Source organism: Amblyomma americanum, chromosome 4 (genome assembly GCF_052857255.1).
Source record: "Amblyomma americanum isolate KBUSLIRL-KWMA chromosome 4, ASM5285725v1, whole genome shotgun sequence".
Lineage (NCBI taxonomy): Eukaryota > Metazoa > Arthropoda > Arachnida > Ixodida > Ixodidae > Amblyomma > Amblyomma americanum.
Genome location: NC_135500.1, coordinates 208464164 through 208478177, shown reverse-complemented (window position 1 = coordinate 208478177; position 14014 = coordinate 208464164). Strand labels below are relative to the sequence as shown.

The 14014-nt window shown below is 46.5% G+C and overlaps 1 protein-coding gene and 1 long non-coding RNA gene across 2 annotated transcripts in view; one reads left to right on the top strand and one right to left on the bottom strand.

Annotated features, from left to right (window-relative positions):
• LOC144129202 (oxysterol-binding protein-related protein 1-like) overlaps positions 1-12231 on the top strand; it is a 79710-nt gene extending 67479 nt beyond the window's left edge. The window contains exons 23-25 of the mRNA XM_077663190.1: positions 2153-2276; positions 2727-2817; positions 11234-12231. Of these exons, the coding sequence (XP_077519316.1) occupies positions 2153-2276; positions 2727-2817; positions 11234-11336 (318 nt within the window). The 3' untranslated portion in view covers positions 11337-12231. The remainder of the gene's footprint in view (positions 1-2152; positions 2277-2726; positions 2818-11233) is intronic.
• LOC144129204 (uncharacterized) overlaps positions 8896-14014 on the bottom strand; it is a 39141-nt gene continuing 34022 nt past the window's right edge. The window contains exon 2 of the long non-coding RNA XR_013313884.1: positions 8896-9286. This is a non-coding gene — a long non-coding RNA (uncharacterized LOC144129204). The remainder of the gene's footprint in view (positions 9287-14014) is intronic.

The window sequence follows — 14014 nt, the reverse complement described above, 5'->3', positions numbered from 1 at the left end:
GCATGGTATTCATGTCTGCCAAATGTTCGAAAATTTTCAAATATTCTGAAATTCTCGAATATCAATTTTTCTAATTCAGTATTAACCAAATAGCAAACATTTGTATTCGTGTTCAAAATTTCAAAAATTTGCATACCCCAAGCATTAACTCATTAATGCTGTCGCGGCATACTCTTTAGGCTGAGCTTAAGTGTCCCCTCCAATTTTTAAGATTCGCATCTCTCCTTTAACAGCTCAGGCTGTTAATGTGTCATGTTCTGTATTGCTAAAGCCATGCGGGCTTGTGCAACCTACATAAACACATGAACCTTACATGAACGCAACACATCTATAGCATATCAGTGTGTGAACTTGCATTGTCTTCTTTTGAGGAAGATAGTTCTATGTAGGCATAGTTTGCCTGTGACTGATTATCATGCAGTACCAGCCCAAGTCTTTCGCACTGTTTCTGCTTCACACTTTCAGCTGTTTCTTGTTTTTCTTGCTGGGTAGCACCATTTCTCAAAGGCTTTTTCTGATTAGGTTAACACATTTATTTTTCTGCCCTCAGAGGCAAGCAGAAAGTTGGATGGCATACTTCAGCCCCATGGTCACTCATGGAAGCAATCACAGGGCTGATGTCTTCTCACACGGACTTGCATCATAGTTTAGTTGCTATAACACAAAGGCAGTGAGGAGGACAGTTACTGTCTCCTTTTAGATGGAGCCGGGAGTTCATCTGACAACTCTAGTTGCTAAATGTGGCAGATGAGCGGTGGTATTTTGCATCGAGACTGGCATCGAGACTGGTCCCTACCCAGGAGGACTTTCTGAGTGCTTCCAAATAAAATCTAATCTTCATCGAAGACCTAAAACCTGCATGAGCATTGCACAAGTAATTGTGTTGCCAAACATGTCTGCATAGCAGAAAGGTTACCTGTGTGTCTCAATTAATTTGCAATATCATTCCTGACCACAAACTGTTCTTATTCCGGCTTTGCATCCCCTTTGGACCACTCCCACTGATGTACTGAATATACATATGGAGCCACAGCTAATGTGAGCAGCAGTTAGCAGCAATAGAGTGCCTGGTCTTTTCTGCCAGTTCTGTGGCCCTTGCTAAGGGACCCATGTCATGGGATGGCAGACGTGCACCTTGTATGTTTTCTTGAGTCAAGGCCTAAAGTGTGTTCTGTCGCTTTCCTATGTGGATGCACATTCTGTGGAGTTGGGAGGGGCTAACCATTGACAGTCATCATCATTACCATAAGCCTGACTACACCCACTGCAGGGCAAAGTCCTCTCCCATGTCCCTTCAATTAACCCTGTCCTTTGCCACCTGCGGCCACCGTATACCTGCAAACTTTTGAATCTCATTTGCCCACGTAACTTTCTGCCGCCCCCTGCTACTCTTGCCTTCTCTTGGAATCCACTTCGTTACCCTCAGGGACCAGCGGTTATCTTGCCTTTGTGTTACATGCCCTGTCCAAGCCCACTTCTTGCCCTTGATTTCTACTAGGATGAACCATTGACGGTGGTGACACACAGAGAGCCACCAACATGTGACCGGTGTCACCCGGATACATTGCATGCATTTACATACTTCTCCCCACCCTTTGTGTGGGGCTGCTCAGCGGAACCCTGAGGTTAGCTACGTGCCCTTCAAACACCCTTAGTTCTTCTAGCACCCATTTAGTCTTCAATTTGCAAATGCGGGTCCGCTGACCACCTTCTTGGGACTAGGCCACGGCTGTGGGTTGTGCTGAGGTCTGGAGATTGGTGCAGTGTTTATAATGCACCTTTCTTTTTGAATAAACACTAGTGCTATCAGTCAAGTGCCCTCATTTCTTGGGAGTGAGAGCGCGCACAGTACAGTGAAGGCTAGCTGAGCCATCAGGTTTGCTGTTTCCCTAGTTTGTGTTATGTGGGCAACACGCATGAGCGCGGTCACTCACACTCGCTAGGGTGTGTGGCCACTAGGATCATGTTTCTTAAGCAACAAATGCTTCACACTGGAGTTCTCAAAACTTCACTACTAACACCTTCACACTAATTACCCACAGGGCACGCTTCATGGCTCCCACTATGCTGCTGCACAATGCCTGTGCTACTGTGTGTGGTTGATTTTATTTTCCCTAATGTGCTGTTCTCCTCTCTCTTGTGTTCTGTGCAGTATTACAACTTCACATTGTTTGCAATGGCACTCAATGAGATGGAGGAGGGAATGAACAAGACCCTGCCTCCTACTGACTGCCGACTGCGGCCAGACATGCGTTTGCTGGAAGCCGGGGACCTCGGTATGCTTTCCCTGTCTGTGGTGACTCTTTTCTGAGCATTTGTGCAAAATGTAGTGCAGATCTAATCGGGTTAATTTGTGAAGGTTTTGCCTAATGTCAAGTAGCAGCCACCCTATTCTAAGAAAGCAGTATACACCTGCACAGTGATGGGAGACCTGTGCCGATAGCACCAGCCTGCACCATTTCAATAAAGTTGCTACAGTTAAACCTGGATGTAACGAACCTCTTTATGGCGAATTCCTGGATATTACGAAGTTTCTCAAGTCCCCAACACCACCCCCATTGAAGTGCATGTCTTTGAGACCTCCTTTGATATCTGTCTGAGCTTAACTAGGCTGTTGTTATCTTACTTATAATGCGAGATGCCATGTATACATAATTCTTCTTTATCAATTGATTGATCATGTTCAAAAATGTTTCACACAGCAACTTTTATTCTTGATTTTGCAGATGGTGCTGCAGCAGAGAAGAACCGTCTAGAAGAGAAGCAGAGGGAAGCCCGAAAGCATCGCAAGAAGCACAAGGATATCTGGGAGCCAAGGTAAGCACGCGCTTTTACCTTCCTTTTTTTTTTTTCATTCTTGGGGATAGGCATTGTGCAACAATGATTGTAGGCTCAGTGTAAAAACTCGTCAATTCATAGTATAAGCGCCTTGAAGATCTTTTAAGGTGATGTATAAATTCAATGCACACTTTCTCTATGAAGCTGGGACAGTCTGTTGAAAGTTATGCTTAGTAACCAAATCGCATATTGAATTTGCGTGACCATGCAAATTGCCACAGACTGCGCACTGCAGGACTCTGGAATCGCGAATGTCATGGATGGCTTGTCATCCCAAGTGCAGTACAGTTCCATTAGGTCATGTGACACTTGAGTCTGCGGATGAAATCAGCGTGTCCATATAACGAACATACCTTGAGGAGAGGCAAATTTATAAACACAAATCCAGTGCTGAATCGTGCTTGGTTGGCTTTAAGGCAGCAATTTTGTAGTCTATTTAGCGAATACCTGGCCGCCGTTTATGTGATTGAAGGTGGCAGTGATGACAAAGATAACAATACCCATTAAAAGCAGTGGTTGTATTGACTTTGCTTATTAATAGATCTCAGGTAGTTTCGATACTTCTGACCATAAATGCTTCAAAGCCTCTTTCTTACTAAAGTCTGGCTGTCGCTATATCAACAATGAAGACAATGACATACGTGGGAAAGCCGTGGCAAAGATCTTATAGCATCCAGCACCTTTGGCTGTGTGGTTTCCTTGTGCGCTTTCTGTAATACAGTAAAAGCTTGTTAATTCTACCCCGATAAATTCGGAAGTACGGCTCGGCCCAAGTCAACACCCATGTAAGTCTATATTGTCGAAAACTCGCTAATTTGGACGCTACAGATCTCGCACCTGTTAATTTGAACAGGCTTCCGAAGGGAGGCCACATCCAGGTATGACCAGCACGCAAGAAATCGTCAAAATAGCCCTACACAAAATCCGAGTTTTATGCTGCAGAGTCTCTCTCATACCTCTGATGTCCGCTCAACAGCAGGTGTGATGACAAACGAATCCAAGAACTGTGCGAACGCCTGGTTTCGGTTTCGCTTCTCTGAGCTTTGTGCCAGCCCGCTGCAATAGCTGCTCTACCATCCAGCGTCAGCCAGCCAACCCAACCCAGCTGAGCACTCTTTCAGACACTGACTGGCGCGTCTTATCCAGTCTTTTGAAGTTCATATCAATGAGCTTTCACTGTAATCTGCAGGATTTTGTATATTTTAATATTATTATTCTAGCAGATACCGTATTTGCACGATTGTAAGCCGACCTATTTTTTAAAAGTTGAAAATCCGTAAGGGGGGGGGGTCGACTTACAATCGAAACGAAAACATCGCGCTATAAGTAAAGGCGAGACAAACAAGATATCAGGCATGCTACAGCGCGGTTACATTTTTGCTGCACGGCTCCATCGTATTGCTCTTGGTGCTGGCCTTGAGCAGCTGCTATGTCAACACGCAAAAATGGCATACCCTCCCTGAGCACACGGGCGGCGGCCAATGGCGGCTATCGATAAGCAGCAAACTGGCACACCACACGTGGCTGCTGACTGCCGACGCCATTCACGTGTAGTTTGCCTTTGGCTCTGACGCATTTGACTACTGCCAGCCGCGTTTCACAAGTTTTTAATGTAGTGCTTCGTCAGTCATCATTTGTGCTTCAGGTCCAGCAAGCGACCGGCGCTCGTTCATGGCTACATTCAAGATGGCTGCCATTTTTTTTACTCCGAAGAAACGAACAGCCGCGGCGCGCCGGGTCGCAAGTTCGACGTTCCCAACGGGTGATACAGGTGTGGTAGCTGCAGCGAGGAAAATTTTCAGCTGTTCCACGCGATGTCGTGATGTGGCTGTTTGCGAAGTACGGGACTTCGCTCGACGACGACATTGGAACGACGTGCTGTGGGACAGCAGCAGCCATCACGATGGCAGCGCTATTGAGGGCGATGGCGCAAGTGTGGACGAGTGATCCAGTGACTAATACATTTTCGTTTTGGACAGACAGACAGACAGACAGAAAAACTTTATTGAGCAAGTCAGTTTTAGACTCAGCTGGGTCCCTGGGCCACTGCACGGTCCCGCATTGCATCAAGTAGGTCATACCGGGACATGACGTCGGCAGCCCAAGTCACCGCAGCAAGCTGCGATGTCAGGTCTGCAGACATGAGCAGGACCTCCCAGTCCTCCCAGCTCGAGATGGCGTGCTATCCCCGCGGAGGAGGGTCAGCAGGGCAGCCGAAAAGGATATGGGAGAGTGTGGCGTTGGGGTCACCGCATAGGGAGCATGCAGGGGATGTGCCGCAATAGTGGGATAAAAGCTGAGGGGATGACAGAGAGCGGGTCTGGAGGCGTCTGAAGAGAATCTGTTGGGAGTGGGTAAGAGAGGGGTTGGGAGGAGGGTAAGTCCGACGGTCCAAACGGGGTATTTGCGTGAGCTCCGCAAAGGTGTCCGCCCGCTCCCTCGAGAATCCTGGATCGAGACTGTCCTGAGCCCGGCAATTCAAACCTCGGGCCAATTTATCTTCAGCCTCGTTTCCAGGGTTCCCAGAGTGAGCCGGCACCCACTGAAGCTCTACCCTGCGCGGTAAATTTTGGGTAGGGGTATTCAACAATTGCCAGGCAGGGGCGTGAATCCTGCCCCTAGCAAAGTTGGACAGAGCCGTTTTGGAGTCGCTGAAGATGTATTGGGCATCCAAATGTGCAAGGGCTAGGGCGATGGCGGTCTCCTCTGCCTCCTCAGGCGTAGAGCCCGAGGGAAGACGGTGAGTTAGGGGGTGAGGTAGGGTTGGATTGTAGGCAACTGCTACTGCTTCATGCGCTGTACATGCGGCATCTACCCAAACGGCATCGTGGGCTTGCCCATAATACTTATGGAGGGCATTAGCGCGAGCTGCACGGCGAGAGATGTGATATTGGGGATGGACGTTTCGAGGAAGGGGTTTCACAACGAGAGGTGTATGGATGTGTTGAGGGATGGCTATAAGGGTTGGCTGGTTAGCGGGTATGTCGATGCGAAAGGAAGAGAATATATGGCGGCCAGTGGTCCTCGTGGCAAGTCTAAGGTACTGTGTCTGAAGGTGTGCGTCAACTAGTTCCTGAATGGTGTTATGCATGCCTAGTGCAAGAAGTTTGGCTGTGCTAGTGCTACGAGGTAGGTTTAGGGCTGCCTTAGTCGCAAGGTGGATCATTGTGTTCACGCGTTCAGTTTCCGTGTGGTTCAATTTGAGATATGGGGTTGCGTATAGAATGTGGCTAAACGTAAATGCGTGCACTACTTTCATGTTGTCCGCTTCGTCTAAACCCTTGTTAAGGGAGGACACTTGGCATAGAAGGTGCAACACGGATTGCGTGGAGGCCTTGAGTCTTTTAAGGGTATGTTCATTTCGTCCAGAATCCTGCAAGTGGAGGCCAAGGATGCGGAGGGCGGGTGTGATGGGGATAGGGTATCCTTTTAAATTGATTTGGATGGGCGAGTTAGCAACACATTTTGGCCTAATTAGGAAGAGCGCGGACTTAGATGGGAAACATTCGAGCCCGGTGGATCACGCGTGAGAGGAGATGGTGTCTGCTGCTAAATGAAGAGTTTCCTCAATTTCCCCGTCAGAGCCATGAGGGGTCCATGTGGTAATATCATCAGCGTACAGGGTATGCTTTAGGTGTGGGATTAGAGCCAATTTGTGAGCTAGGGGGATGAGAGCAACGTTAAAGAAAAGGGGAGAAAGGACCGCCCCTTGAGGGGTTCCGAGCTCTCCGAGTATATAAGAGTGTGGCAATCTGATCTATGTGCAGGGAGGCAGTGCGGCCCGAGAGAAACACGCGAGCGTAGTTATAGGTTTTAGGGCTTACCTGTAGAGCCTGCAGTTCCCGTAAGATGACATCGTGTCAAATTCTGTCAAATGCCTTGGTGAGGTCAACTGCCAGGATAGCTTTAGTGTGGTGGGGGATGGTATCATCAAGCACGTCATGCGTAATTTGAAGTAGAGCGTCCTGCGCAGATAGATGCGCACGAAAGCCGAGCATACTGCGGGGGAAAAGGTGGTTGTCTTCCATGTACGTTGTTAGCCGAGCAAAAATTATGTGCTCGAAGACCTTGCCTAGACAGGATGTAAGGGAAATGGGGCGGATGTTTTCTAGGGTGATAGGCTTGTGGGGTTTTGGAATAAAAATAATTTTTCCATGCTTCCACGAGGCAGGGAGAGTACCTGCCTCCCAACATTCGTTAAAGTAGTTGACTAAGTCAGAGATGGAAGCATCGTCAAGATTTCTGATAGCTGCATTGGTAATTTGATCATCTCCGGGAGCGGTATTCCATAATTTCAATAGGGCGGCGCAAAATTCTGATTCTGTAATAAGGGCGCCAAGCTCAGGCTGGGGTGGGCCCGCATAATCGGTACTTTCAAGGGAGACCAGGGGGTATAGTATAGGTGCATTTCACCTGGGCGAGGAAGGCGTCGGTGTCCTGTCGATGGTTGTGAGCGATGCGGCGAATGCTAAGGCGCGTCTGAGATTTGGATTACGTGGTGTCTAGCATGTGCCGTAACAGATGCCAAGCGCGGGTTGTGGAGAGAGTGCCGCGGAGACCGTCACAAACCTGAGCCCAGTTAGCTTTGCAAAGAGTGGCACTACATTGTACTATTTGGGATTGAATCTGGGCAAGTTTGAGTTTTAGTCTCCTATTGTGCTTCTGAGTCTTCCACCTTTGCGTTATGTTGTCCTGTGCTTGGAGGAGGTAGGCGAGCTTGCTGTCAATAACAGGGGTGTCTGGGGTAGAGTCGAGCGTTTGAGTGTGTTGGCGAATGTCTTTTTGCAATCGAATAATCGAGGCGTCTAGGTCGAAGGGGGCCTGTGTTGGCTGCACTTGTCTAAATTTGCGGAGCGCGTCCCAATTAGTGTGCTTAACGGTAAATTTGCGCTGAGATTGGCGATAGTTTAGCGTTATTCGAATTAGATGATGATCGCTGCCTAGTGTGGAAAGCATTCTTTCCCACTGTAGGTGGTCCAAGTTTCTACCAAGCGTGAGGTCTGGGCTAGTATCGGCAGTAACACTGTTACCAATCCACGTAGGTAAGCTGAAATCATTAAAGATGGTCAGGTGGAGCGCCAGCGTCTCATTGTATAAAACTGTGCCTCTGTGGTTGGTGCGCCGATAGCCCCAGCCCATGTGAGCGCAATTAAAATCTCCGGCAATAAGTAGGGGGTTTGATCCGGCCAACTGGGTCGCGGATTTGAGAAGTGAGGGGAGTAAGTTAATTGGCTGACGTGAGAGAAGGTAGCAGTTAAGAAAGAACTGGGTTGATTTTGCAGGGGTGGGCGGTAAGACTTCATTAAGGCTGTTAGCGATAGGGGAGGTAATTACGTGCTCCACGTAATGCAAGGATTTACTGACGTGTTTTGGAATGTGCCCACAGGCATTCCAACGCGCGGCTGGCGATAAACAGTGGCCGCTGGATAATGCTATCGCGTTCAGCTGTTCAAGGCCAAGCTTAAACAACCTCGGAAGATTTTTTTTTATCTTTCGGAAATGTGATTTGGGGGGTCGACTTACAGTCGTGTAAATACGGTATTTCTCATTTCTGTGATTGTGATATCTGAGCTCATACATGTGTTGCAGGTACGTTGTTTTTGCATTGCCTTTTGCTGCAGTATGCATTCTGATGGAACTTCAAACCCCGGAAAAATGTCACATCCATCTTTACAGTGTCCATTCTTTCATTAGATTCATCCTTCCTGTAGTATTCAGTTTGGCTGTTTTTTTTCCATGCGCAGCCTGTTTTACGTGCCTCTAGTTTTGTGTAATCCCAGCAAATGTCAGCGCCATTGCTGTCGGACTCCAAGTCAGCTCAGCTTGGTTTTCTGCAGCCATGCAGGCCACCCTCCGAGACAGCGCGGCTGTTGGCATCGCCATCAGAGCCTGGATGTTCCAGTGCTGAGTAGCTTACATAGTGCCTTGCGCTAAGCAAAAGGCGGAACATGTTCCAAAAAGCACTAGCATGTGTGCATGTTTTTTTGCACAGAGCAAAAGCAAGCATCACTGGCTGTTAATACAGTAGACTCTCGGTGATACGAATCTCACAGGGTCACAAAATAACTCGTATCATTCGAAATTTCTTATCATCCAAAACAAACAAGATCTGTTTTTAGAACCATGGTAGACATATTCATGCAGATCTGTTTACGGCTGACGGGATTTATTTACGGCTGCACGGCCATAGCCCACTAATTTTGATGTCACCGATGTGCGGGCGGCGTGTCCATGCTCACTCGTGGCGTCAGCAATATGCGGGCCACTCGCTGCCACTCACTGCTTCTTGTGCCTACAGCTTGACTAGCGATCACAGAGTAGGTAAGTGCGGGCCGTGCTCCGCCGCTACTGCTAGCGGTGCATACCGCACTATTGATTGCAGCATCGGTGATGTACTTGCAGCGCTTGGTGCTTGAGGGTCTGGTCGCGGCTTGCGCATTCGTGTCATCTGTAGGGGCGTGGAAGAGCATTCAGAACATCTGAAATTCTGGAAGTTTCACAAATTCATATCAACTGTGTTCGTATCGTCGAGATTGTACTGTAATACCGTTTTTTTGCAACATTCCTCTGTCAGCAGTCCTTTTTAGGGACACTAAAGGGGAGTATGAAGTCGAACCGGATTGAGAGATTAGGGTCCCGAGACAGCGGGCATGTCATTTTTTTATCAAGTACAGAGGTTAGATAGGTCACAAAATTAACAAACACAGAAGAACATGCAGCGCTGCCCCTCATGATTTTTGTTACCTGCGCCCAATCATTTAAATTCTCCACTGGTGTTTGATTTCTTCTTTTCACTTTGAACACTAATATATTGGTGGGCAAGTACCATCAAAATAGAAGGAAAGCAATACAACAAATGCTGCTGAACTATGTGTAATCACAGCTTGCTTCTCTCCTGCTGCCTTGTCAGCTTGTGTCATTGCATACAGCAAATTCTGTGTCTCTAGCCAAGCATGAAATCTCATGGCCATTTGCACTCTTCGAAGTTTGAGGCTGCCATGTCTTGAAAAAGAGGCTTTCAGGGCTTGGAGACTAGCAGACTTATGTTGGTGCCATCTGTTGACTGTTAATGTAACCAAGTGCTCGTCGGGTCAACGTGTAAAGTGGTTTTGTCCGTTTTCTGTTATGTGCCAAGTACCCAGGGAGGATACAGAGTGAAAATAACATAGCACCTCCTGCATCATGTGAGCAGGAGGGGCGTAAATGGAGGGAAGAAGGCAGTAAATTTATGTGAAATTTTCTTGGCAACACAATCATCTTTTTATGAAAAAAAAAATTTGTGGTAATGTTGTGAGTTCTAATCTGTCGGTCCAACGTAGGTTCTAGTTCCCTTTAATATTGCCGTTTAGTGTCCCTTTAGTGTCCCTTTAAGATGACAATTTTTATTGGTAGAGGTATTTGTAATGAAATTAGGTGTATATATGTATTTCTTCCTTCAATTTTCACAAGTATAATTAGCTTTTGGTATATATTAGTTTGCATGTTATGATAAAATGATTAAGGCCTTATTAGGTAATTTCTTGCAGGTCATTAAGACACTTTCCTTAAATAATTTTTGATTCTGATTGAAATGGAGCTGTAGCCAAAAACTTGCCGTGTGGAGCTGTGCTGTTTGTTTTTATTGATATATCATCATATTGCTATCATCATATAAAAATATTCAGTTGTGTTGATGCACCATAATTATGAAATATAATAGGTGACATTATTTTTCACAAAATTTGATATCTTCGACTCAGCCATAAAATATAGCATAGCTTCACAGTTTAGTCCTTTCTGAACTAAAGAGGTATAAGAGTAATTGAAATCTCACCATAAAGATGTAACGAAAATGTACATTAGGTGGCATCAAATATGTTGATTTTTTTATTGGTTGGAGGTCGAATTAGACCACAGAACTTAGTGGGTAGATACTCGAAAGTATATTGAACCCGAATACATGGCATTTCAAGATCCGCATCTCCCCTTGAGGTGCAGACTACTTCGATACTGTTGCCTAAGCAGAGAGGGCGTAAGATTTTTTTCCTCTGGTAATGTCATATTTAGTGACATGATGCATTCCTTTTCCCAGAAAGTTACGAAAATTTGGGGATGTGTTCATTACACAAGGTAATATAGGGGCAAATTTTTATATTTTACCAACCGAAATAGTGGTTTAGTTCATTTTATGAGTGATTGATTGATAATATCGGATCTGTTGATGCAAATAAGGCAGCATGTAAAAGCATACTGTTTGAATTCTGCTAATTTTGGATGCATAAATGATTTGGTTAATTTGAACTGAAATCATTTCGGAGTTTTCAATTTTTGATGGCTGTCATCAATGTGGCATGTATCTAGAAAGTAGGAAGCATTAAGTTACTATCGTTAATTCATTTTGCTTGATTTTTTTCAGGTGGTTTCGCCATGTCAAGGGAGCACACTCGCACAGTGACGACTGGCAGTTCACAGGCAAATATTGGGACCGAGACTTTTCCTCTTGCCCCGACATCTTTTGAAGTTTCTCGGCCTAAGCCCAGCGTGTTGGGACTACTTTCAGCCATCAGCCAGCAAAGTGTCCTCCCACACTCAGAAGAGACGAATGAAGCGGCAAAGTTTGTGCTTCACTTGGCTGAAAAACCAGCCCATCGATACGAAACAAGCGGACTTGGGAACACAGCATTGAATTCTCAGCAGACCATTGTTACAACCGCTGCAAAAGCCCAGCAGAGTGGTTCAAGGGTAACCGCACTGGGCTAGCCAGGGTGGTGCTCAAAGTTGGCAAGCTTGTCTGTCGCGTGTGGCACACAAGCAACGACTGCTGTTGCTGTGCGTGCGAAGCAGCAGCGGCATTTTCGTCTCGCCCCAGAGGCGGCAAATGGTGCATGTCTGTTATGTAGCTGTAGCATAATGTGGTGCGTGCACACAGTAGTTCGGGCCAAGAATGTAGATCTGTGCTGCTGTTGTTTCTGAGAGCAGCTCCATCATAATGTGTAAACAGCTCTCTAGACTGTGGTGGTTCTCCTGTTGCAGAGTGTTGAACCGTGGCATCTGTTGTGCATGTGTTGGCTAGTGTACAGGTTTCGAAGCAGGGCCGGATTGTTTTTGTAGGGCTCGTGTCTGTTATTGTTACTTTTAGAATAGCCTTTAGCATGAATAAGTTCCTGGATGTCCACTACATGTGCTGCTTACTCCCCTCTGTAGGCTGCAATACAGTGTTTAAGACGTTGGGTGACGTGTACTAGCAGCTGCACGGTGTCAGTAGCTAGTCACTTTATGTTTTACACCTCAGTGTGGCGATTGACGGTGGCATCTGCGAGAAAAGCAGCAGCCATGGAGCTGATAGTATACAAAAACATTTGTGCATACTGTTTTATATGTTTTTCAAATTAAAAGATGTGAGCCATTGTGTTGCCTCGGTGTAATGCACTGATTTATGCGGCGAAATATTCCTGGCAGTGCTAACATTCTGCCGCACTGTCTGGGCTTGTAGCCTTTGCACACACTGAAAGCACTCTTTCGAAGCCCTAGAGCCACCACGGTGGCTCAGTGGTTGTGGCGCTCGGCAGCTGACCCGAAAGACGCGGGTGCGACCGTAGCTGTGGTGGCCTTATTTTGATGGAGGTGAAATTCTAGAGGCCCGTGTACTGTGCAATGTCAGTGCATGTTAAAGAATCCTAGGTGGTCGAAATATCTGGAGCCCTTCACTACAGCGTCCCTCATAGCCTGAGTCTTTTTTTGGGACGCTAAGCCCGCATAAACCAAACTGAACAAAATTTTCAAATCCCTAGAATATGTGAGGACTGTTCTCTATTGTCTTTTGAAGAGTCAATGTTCAGAAAGTCGGTGTCATGCAGTGTAAGCAGTTGAACAATGCAGCTTGCCCAAGTAACGTGAGGGGAGAGCAAAGAAATTGGAACATACTTATTGGTAATATACCATCAGCAACTTGTTGCATGTCCACTTGGCAGTCAAATAGCGCCGAATTTTAAAAATTTCTTGCTAAGTTTGTCTGGCTGGCCTGTTAATTCATCATTAGTTTTCTCCAGTCATAGATTTCATGTCTTCAGAGGCATATAATCATTGCAGGTTAAGACTAATTTGCCTCTATTGCTGTGTCTCCGTGGTTATGATGTTCGGCTGCTGACCCGGAAGACGCGGGTTCGATCCCGTCCGTTGTCATATTTCGATTGAGCGGAAATGCTAGAGGCCCATGTACTGCACGATATCTGTGCACATTAAAGAACCCCACGTGATCGAAATTGTCCGGAGCCCTCTACTATGGTGTCCCTTGTGGCCCGAGTCACTTTGGGATATTAAACCCTATAAACCAAGCCTCTGTTCCTGTAGGTTCTAAGCTTCTCTGCTTAAAAGGTTAAAAAAAAAGCATCTATTAAAACAATAATCTGTACTTGCTGCACTGCTGTCTTTGCATCTTGGATTGAAATATCACTTTTACGGCTAAAGAATATGTTTTTCTCTAAAGTATTATGCTGTTCCATCCAACTAGCATGCATTCTGGAACAGGTGCTTCATTTATCAGTTCATTGCAATAGGCGGTGCACTTCAAATTCCCTAGTAGAGAGCTTAGTAGGCTCCTGAATTCTTCGTTCCACTGTGTGCAAAAGCTATAGCTCCGGTCTTTCATTGCGAACTTGAAGCTACTGCAAAGTGGCGATGCCAGTGGGGAGCAGTAACGGCAATTATTCATACGAGCTTTACCACTAAACACCATATCCTGTCCTGGCCAGACTTCTGCCATCTCTGCAGCTACAAAGCCCTAAATTGATCGCATGTCGTGCCCAATTTCTGGAGGTTGGTAGTGTGCCTGGATGCACGCTCGCCATCGAGGCACCCCACAGGTCAGCAGGCAACAGCGCCACCATTGCGCTTTGTCAGACCTCGGTATAGCGAACAGATGAAATATTAAAATCGTTCGGTATAACCGAAGTTCGTAATAATTTCGCCAAAACTTCGCACAGGAGAAACTCAGTTTAGTCATTGAAAGCACAACTGGAAGAGACCTCTCCCGAAGTATAACGCCGTTTTAAATCTGCTAGCGGCGATTGCGTAGGTCGCAGGAAACGTGCCGAACCCCAGGTAAGTTGACTTCCGTGCACAGCACCGCCAACACGCGGCGACAGCCGGTAAAACGCCAGCTGGAGTGGCTTTTTGCATTGCAGTGATGTTGCATGAG